The sequence below is a fragment of the Xenopus laevis genome, chromosome 9_10L, assembly GCF_017654675.1.
Source record: "Xenopus laevis strain J_2021 chromosome 9_10L, Xenopus_laevis_v10.1, whole genome shotgun sequence".
NCBI lineage: Eukaryota > Metazoa > Chordata > Amphibia > Anura > Pipidae > Xenopus > Xenopus laevis.
In genome coordinates this window covers 87,134,791-87,143,721 of record NC_054387.1, presented here as the reverse complement: position 1 = coordinate 87,143,721, position 8,931 = coordinate 87,134,791, and the positions used below count along the sequence as shown (strand labels likewise).

General features: G+C 40.4%; 1 protein-coding gene across 3 annotated transcripts; it reads left to right on the top strand.

Moving 5' to 3' along the window:
* Positions 1 to 856: 856 nt before the first annotated feature.
* sumo3.L (small ubiquitin like modifier 3 L homeolog) lies at positions 857 to 8,622 on the top strand. 3 transcript variants are annotated; one of them, NM_001086290.1, is given in 4 exon segments: positions 857 to 1,008; positions 5,985 to 6,113; positions 6,477 to 6,548; positions 7,119 to 7,776. In NM_001086290.1, coding segments are annotated over 4 exon segments (285 nt in total). In that variant the 5' UTR covers positions 857 to 987; the 3' UTR covers positions 7,182 to 7,776.
* Positions 8,623 to 8,931: the final 309 nt, after the last annotated feature.

Below are 8,931 nucleotides of genomic sequence, written 5' to 3'. Positions count from 1 at the left end.
GCCACATTCAGCATTACTTTACAGAGGTATACAGTCCCTGCCCAAATCTAACAATCTAAAGTCCCGAGTTACAGCGCTCTGCAATATGTTGGCACTTCAAAAATACATGTTGATAATAATAATAATATGACACTGACACAAACTATGGCAAGTGTTATCAGGAGTCAGCTAACCTGCTTGTATGTGGGAGGAAAGCGGCGATAACCCACTCAAACTTGGAGAGAGCATGCAAACTGAGAGCTGACTGGGATTAAACATAGGACTGGGGTTCTCAAATTACTAACCTTCCTATATTTTTGTCTTTGATCCTTGTTAATAAGATTGGCATGATGCTATTAATAACATTGGGATCAGCCACCATTCTTACCGGCCAGGTGGCAATCCTATTTAACAGTAAGGTGAGAAACTTACTAAGATTCCTAACCTGTAATAGACTAAAAATGAATTATTGCTCATCTTAACTAGGCTACTGTTTTTATTAACAGGAGGATTGTGTGAGCCTGTGCCATGCAGACCGTCCCTCTTTACTCTCACAAAGCTTCCTCATATCTTGCCCATTTTCTGGAAGAGTCACGTGTTTCACACCCAATAGACTGGGCTGAGGGTTAACTGTTACACAATGTAGAACCACTTATTCATTTCTAGGGACCAAACTGGTCTCCTTCCTCCGCCTTAAACAGGACCATTTATTTGCCCCTTCCTTATTACATTGGAGCTTAGCTTGCACATCCCTTCCCCCACAATAGTGTTTGAGCGCGTTCCCGTCACAAAGTCACTGCGTTAATGGAATTTTATCTGGGCGGGGCCGCGCGAAGGGGGATGGGAACCGTGTTCACGCGCATCGTGAACGCGCATTGAGGTCACGTGACCCTATTCTGCCTATCGAACCGCGTTATGTTGGGGGTGAAGCGCGTGCCCGCGAATAAGCGTTAGAGAGAAAAAATCTTCACAGACAGAAAAAGAGCGGGAGAGGTAGAAAAGGCAATCATGTCTGAAGAGAAACCCAAGGTAAGGGCGATAGTAGCTTTCCCCCATGTGCAGTAGCTCTGAATTGGCACATCGGGCCTTACGCGACAGAGGCCGGGCTTTGAGTACGGATTTAGGGCAGGGACATTGGAGCCGGGGCTGTGTAGGTGTTTTTGCTTAGCCACGAATGTCTGCTACCGGAGCTGAGGTAATAATACAACTCAACCACAGGGCTTAGCCACAAGAATTGGGCCTTGCCGGCCATTCCGATACGTGGGCCAGTTTTTTTGCCTTGTATCGAGAACAGGCCCCGGTGAGTTATTATCGTCTTGTTGATGTGGAGAAGTCCGACACGCTGCTCCGACCGGCACAGAGCTGCCGCCATGTTAGGACTTGCTGCAATTAGATGGTTCCACTGCAGCCGGTGCACCATATCCGTGTCCTAGGGTGTACGCGCCAAGCTGGGATACACACGTGCTCATACAGTACGGCTCCCTTACATTAGAAACCGATTTATACGTGCGTCTGTCGCTTTATACATGCGTCTGTCGCTTTATACATGCGTCTGTCGCTTTATACATGCTTCTGTCGCGGTGGCAGCCTCCTATACTTACCTGAATACTAACCACGGCGTCAAGTTAGAATTCCTTTGCGTGTGTTCGATTGCTCAGGGCTAAAATATATGAATTGTATTTCATGCCACTTCCTAGCGTCAATGTGAAGTTGTAAGGGATTGAATCAGGACGTATCCCAAACAAGTCAGACAGTCGTAAGCGACGAGATTGGCTAAACATTCAATGCTGATGTAAAATGATCAAAACCTCTTTGATGAAGGCCAATAACCGCAATTCAAAAAACACTTTCATTAGTAGTGTTGTGTAAAGCTGGCCATAGACCCGCTCGTTTGGCGACATCGCCCCAACGTGCGGATCTTTCCCTGATATGCCACTAACGGCATGGCTATATCAGGGGTAATCCAAAGTTCAGCTGCATGGTCGAACGATCGGATTATGATACGCCAAGGTGCTCCGACCGGTCGGTCGGGTAAAAATCAGACCTGATCGATATCGTGGCCAGATATCGATCGGGAAGACCCGTCGGAAGCCCCCACACACGGGCAGATAAACTGTCAAATTGGTCTAAACGACCGATATCAGCAGCTTTATCTGCCTGTGTATGGCCACCTTTACAGTATGAGGCAATTGCTGTTTCTTCATAACACCCTTAAAGGTAAACTAAATATACTCAATTGAAAACTCTGTACAGTTTCTGAAATGATCAAAGTTTATTGTCAGATTTTCATCTTTTAGGGAAGACTTCCTTTTATAGCAGATAACCGGCTCCATCACAAACAAAATTGAGCAAAATAACTGACTTTGGTACAAATCCTGCATGTAGCGAAATGTGATTTTAAAATAGGGAGTTCTAAAGACCCCCATACATGGGCCGATAAAAGCTGCCGACAGACCCGAGTCGGCAGCTTATTGACCCGCGTGTGGGGCCATCCAGTGGGCTTCTCCGATCGATATCAGGTTAAAAAATCCCGTCTGATCACGGCCACATCTGTGTGTTTATGCTGTCCCGCAATCTGACCGCCTGTATCTGATGCATTATGATCCAATCGTTTGGCCTTAGCGCCCACGATCGGATCAGCCCGATATCGCCCACCTCAATGTGGGCATATCAGGCAAAATGAGCCCCCCCAACTGTCATTCAAAATCATACTCTCAATTCCTGCATGAAGAGAGACTGATGCTTAGGAGAGGAAAGTGAAGATTAACTTGATAAAAACAAAATGCAGTAAAATGATTATATCCACCACACTCTGTATGATTCCATCTTTGGCATGGTCATAGGTCACTGTGCCATCATTTAATTTACAACTAGAAATAAAATGTAAAATCTAATGCCATAGCTCACTTACCCAGTATTATTGGTTAGCAGGAGTATGCACGCTAGCAACCAATTTTTGATCCAGACTCAGGAAGTATGCCTCCATTTGCCACAGTAGAATCTGAGATCAGAAGTGATATGGCCAGACATGATGGCTGCCAACGGCATTACGCAGTTGTGATGCTGCTACAGTAGACCTTAAAATGCAGCTTTTACATTTTTGGTGAACTTTTAAATGAACCAAAAAATGGGTATATTCACTAGGGCTTTATTATTCATGAGGCATTTGTCTGCGGCACTTTTGCTTTCACTTCATAGGGCTTTCAGGCTCAGTGTGTTGGATCTGAAAGTGACACTGATGATTCTATTATTTATATAGCGCAGATATATCAGCAATTAGACTTCAACAGTCATGTACAAGTTAAGCTGGCCATACGCTGGCCAATAAAAGCTACTTACAGACCGAGTTGGTAGCTTATTGGCCCATGTGTGGGGCCCTCCAACAGGCTTCCACGATCAATATCTGGCCGATGTTTTTCAGGCAGGGTTAAAAATCGGATCACAGCAGCATCTGTTCATTGGTGCAGTCCTGCGATCTGACCACCCATATGCCATACATTATGATCTGATTGTATGGCCCTAGGACCCACGATCTGATCAGCCTATCACCCACCTCAAGGTGAGCATATTGGGGAGAGAGATTCCGAACGTTTGACAAAATCGTCAAACAAGCAGATCTCTATCTGTATGGCCACCTTTAGAAAACAAGCAAAGATCTGATTGGTTGCTGTGGGCAACCTCACTAGTGAAGTGTTTTACACGGCATGATAAATAGGCCCCTGTGTGTGCCATTAATATGATCCGATTCTGAAAAGGATTGGAATCAAATTAGTTCAGGGGGATTTTTTTCCACTGTTTTATACCACATAATAAATAGGCCCCATAGAGTCTTGTCCTGTGGCACCAGTAGATTCCAGTCCTTGTAACTTGCGTAAAACCTGTTCTGGTATGGCTACGCAGTCGGAGATGCACAGTTTTCTACTCCCCCACCCCACCTGTCGTTTTTTTCTAGGAAGAATGCTGCTTGTAGTCCAGTACCTGTCTATTTTATATTTCCGCGTTCTTTATTACTTTGAGGTGGAAACTTGTCACTCTGTGACCTGCACAGCTGGCAGGCCATAGTTTATAGGGGTACTTTGCCTTTAAAAGTAGAATGTCCTATTGTTAGCAAAGCTTCACTTGGTCTTCATTTTTATTTGTTATAGGTTGAGAAGTTTTGTGTGTTTGCCACTTTTCAGATTTAAAAAAAAAACAAACTCTTTTTGAGCCTTTGACTTTATTCTTACTTTTTTTTTTTTTTTTTCTATTCAGGCTCTTTCCTATTTGTCTTTTAGACTCTTGTTCCAGCTGCTGAAATTCCAAACTGTTTGGAGTTGCTGAACAAAAAGCAAAATAATATTTTAAAAATCACAAAAAATAAAACATGAAGACCAACTGCAAATTGCGAATATTAGTCTATATGAAAATAGTTGATGAAAGGTGAACTACCCCTTTAAGGGTCCATTTATATTTAGTTTTATATGAAAAATAAGGCCAGAAATATAAACTTACAAACTTAAAATCTTTGGGCAAAATATATAATTATTTTAGCTGTAATGAGCAGAGTCTATTGAACTCCTGTTTTTGTATTTTTTGGAATAATGAGTGTGTTCAGGCATGTAGTTAAAGGGATACTGTCGTGGAAAACATGTTTTTTACAAAATGTATCAGTTAATTGTGCTACTACAGCAGAATCCTGCATTGAAATCCGTTTTTCAAAACAAGAAATGGATTTTTTTATATCTAATTTTAAAATTTGCTATGGGGCTAGACATTTTGACATTTCCCAGCTGCCCTCAGGTCATGTGACTTGTGCTCTGATTAACTTCAGTCACACTTTACTGCTGCACTGCAAGTTGGAGTGATGTCATTACCCCTCCCTCCTACAAGCTGCTGTAATGTAAATAGAGCCTTGTCTGCTGAGCCTGTCAATTGAACAATAGGCAGGAATCAAGATAAGCTCCCACTGACACCACTTCAGATAGTCCTGTGATCACTGCCCCCACTTACGTTTAAAAAAATAAATATATATATATATATATATATATATATATATATATATATATATATATATATATATATATATATATATATATATATATATATATATATATACACACATACACGCACAATTAATTTTGGACACTGGAAAAAATATTTTATATAGATAGTTTATTATATTTGTTTACACAAAAATGAATGGCAGAAACACAGGAGTACACTCCCAGGACTGATGACAGGGAATAGAAAAAAAGGATGAAATAAGGAGGACATGCTTGAAAACCAGGAAAATTTAAGAGGAAGTCTAGGAAGGGTAAAAATAGCTCATGAAAAGGAGGCAGTAAGTAGTTAATGTAAAAAGAAGTATTGCAGGCAGGAAAGGATCAAGGTCTGTGTGAGGTGGATAGCAGAGGGAACTCACAGCTCCTTTACCTCATCTAGTAACCAGTAAAACTAACTAGTCAGGCAGCAAGGAGAGAAAATGTCATAGTGCGACCTGGCTTTTCATTACAGAGTGGCTGCCTCCAAGCACACAGGTAATGCTGCGCCTGCTGTTAGAGCAGCACAGGATGAATGTGTAATGAGCAGAAATGGAAGCCCCCATGACAAAATACAAACTAAAATAACTTATGCATGGATTTGTGGATTAACATTTTATTTGCCAGACAGTGTTTATGGATGTGTGTTTTTTATAAAAATGCAAAAAAAAAAATTTTTTTTAAAATGACGACAGATTCCCTTTAAGTTAAGCATTTTTCTTTCCCATTACAGCCACATTCTACTTAGTTGACAGGGTCTACCTCAGATGACTGGTGGGCTGGTAACTAGAAGGGTAGGACTCTCTTAATTAGCCTCTGTGTTTTACTCCATTGTGTTCATGAGAGTTGGTTTCTGGACCAACTTATGTAAAGATTTGTAAATGCTAAACATTTTGCCTTTTCATATTGAATTAACTTGTATTTTAGGTTTAGTGGGCCAAGTAATTAGGAAGCAGACTTTGATTCTTGAATGTTTTCTTTCTCCAGGAAGGTGTGAAGACAGAGAATGACCACATCAACCTGAAAGTGGCAGGGCAGGATGGATCTGTGGTTCAGTTCAAAATAAAAAGGCACACACCACTCAGCAAGTTAATGAAAGCTTACTGCGACAGACAGGTATACTTTGAATGCAACAAGTAACCTGCCTTTTGTACCTTTTTTTTTTTTTTTTTTTGTAGTCCCCTGTTTACACTTCAATATTTGCATGCCCTTTTTCAGGCAATATAGATTTATGGATTCTTTATTTCCTTATAGGGAAAATATACCCCTCTTTTTAACATGAGCTCATTCAGTTGGGCTAATAGCGCTACTCAAAGATGTCTCAGATGCCAGCTGCAGAGCAGGGAATCTTTATAAAAAGGCTAGCAACCCCTTACTTAGGAATGACGCAACAGACCAATTATGTTTGAAATCATTTCAAAATGTAAAATTTGAATTGGAGACCGGATTATATTTGTAACTCTCCTCAACTTTTCAAAGGGCCTATCAATGCGACAGATAAGGTTCAGGTTTGATGGACAACCTATCAATGAAACAGACACACCTGCACAGGTATGTAAATGCTTGTACTTAAAGTGAAATGTCAGCTCTCTTATATACAAGCTAGTTTGTTTTTATGCTGTATTAATATGTAGCAGTGTATTTTGTGAACTCCTACCCCTTGCTTAGTGTTCTTTGGAATCTTTCCCAACTGGGAAAGTGATGATTGCAATGATGCTTGGTCTTTATGTACATTTGCTTGCATTTTTGTTCTCAGGGCTATTTAAAATGAAAAAAGCTAATCTTTCAATGAAAATTTAAACTAACAATAACATTTGTGTAAAGGGAACCCATCCTCTGAAGTGTTATGTATTGATGTGACGCGCTATAGGAGAATCAGGATGGAAAAAAATCTAGAATTTTATCACTTAATAGTGTTCTCATAGTACAGTGGTAGAATATTGGTGAATTTTAAGTGCTCATGTAGGTCCACCAAGTGGTTTAATTTCTGCAGTAAGCAGATCAGATTAAAATGTTAAGGATTGCTACTATTTTCCCATTGCCTGCACACGTATTTCTGGCCCCTATGTCTGGTTTAACCTACAATAAGGTTAATTAATTTTATGTCATTTTAATCCATAGCTGGAGATGGAAGATGAAGATACCATTGATGTGTTCCAACAACAGACAGGTGGTGTTTGCTAAACAGCCGAACAAGCTCAATCTCCAGTATGGCAGGAGCTCAAATTCCCTCCATATGCCTCATTTTTCACCTATATGCCCCTTGGATTTGCTGTTAAATAGTAACATGGAACAAACATGCTGATCACACGACACTTCTGAAAACGTTTGCGAACTTTCCCATGGATGAAATTCAATCAGAAATGCAGTTTTCTTTTCCAGCTGAACGTGCCAGACGTTGTATAGAGGGTCAATCTGAAGCATTGTCTTTCACTGCTGAAAGTTTTCAGGCTTTTTTTTTTGTGCAGTACTGTTTGTTTACAGCAGTTCTCTTTAGTTTCCCCCCCTCTGTTTCTTCAGATGTAAATAATTGGATCCTTGCTTGAGTAATTTTTGAGCCAGTTCCATGCCAGAGTGTGTTTTGCATATTCTGTGACATGCAAAAAGTTAATGCTTGCCCACACAGGCGACTGAAAGATGTAAAAAAAAAAAATTGTTATACCAATAATCACAGATTGGAGGGAGGGGATGTGCTTTTATTTGCTAAACTATATGGTTCACTTGAAAATTATAAAAAGAATGCAAGGGTTGTGTATAAAGATGTGTGTACCCAGGTACTGAAAAAAAAATGTAAAAAAAAACTTTCAAAAGAGGCAAGACTTTGGGTTGCCATATTCCACTGCTGAATAGGATTTAGAGAATGAAGCACAAGTCTGCTCTGATTGGTTGGCCTAACTGTTTTTACCCAATTCTCTAATGTGTCGCATAAATCATAATGCTAGTGATTCTGTTTCTGCTTTTTTATATGTTAATAGCAACAGAGGTTTTGCCGCTCTGCAAATAAAACTATGTGTGAATGCATTTCACCACTTCAATTAGTCAATGGCTCACTCTGCTCCTGCTCTTTATAAAATCCATTGCACAGGAAAACGTTTCAGTTGCACATTTAAAAATAAATAACCGAGGGCATGGGCCTTTTTAGCAGTGAGACATTTGATAGGAATTTTTGGTGATCTGGCTGTAGTGTGCGAATTATGGGTGTGCCCAAAAACTGTTTTAAAGTCTCCACATTCCCGTCAAGAATCCTTATTGAAGTTGTAGCTTATATATCTGAGCGTGCTGTTCCTAGCCGTGTTCAGTAGCAAAAGAGTTTAAGTACTGCAAGTTAGTTTTATGTTCTTCAGGTTTCCCTTTGTGCTAGTTTTACAATGCCAGCCAAAGATACATATACAAAATACCCCTCCTCAATCACTAATATTCTGATTTGATGCTCAGTTGTCTATAGTGTGGTCCCATTTTTTTTTTTTTTTATATTGTACTTTCTGGATAAATGTATTCTTTCAACAAAATAAAGAAAAGTCAGAATTTCTGTTTACTTTTGCAGAAGATTTGTACTGTATTTATGATTACAGATGTTTGTTCAACTCTAAGCATTACACAGTTGCAATAAACCCTTAGAAGCCTCTCCAGTGAATGAAATATTGCTAATTTATTACTTGTTTTGTGGGGCAGCTGTCATGTTAGGGTAAGGGCACACGGCAGATTTGGGGAGATTAGTTGCCTCTTCGGGGCGACAATCTCCCGGAACTACCTTCCCACCGGCTATAATGAAAAATTGCCAGTGATATGACACTTGCAGCACTTTGTCTTCCGAAGTCGTCCAAAGTTTCCTCATGAGGCAACTTGGAAAACGAAGTGCCGCGAGTGCCATGCCGCTGGCGATTTTTTATTATATCCGGCGGGAAGGCAGTTCGGGGAGATTGTCGCCTCATAG

Coding starts and splice junctions, on each gene's coding strand:
- sumo3.L (XM_041575489.1), top strand. CDS start 5,765: ATGACTGGTGGGCTGGTAACTAGAAGG. Junction 6,114..6,476: donor AAGCTTACTGCGACAGACAG/GTATACTTTGAA, acceptor AACTTTTCAAAG/GGCCTATCAATGCGACAGAT. Junction 6,549..7,118: donor AAACAGACACACCTGCACAG/GTATGTAAATGC, acceptor TTTAATCCATAG/CTGGAGATGGAAGATGAAGA.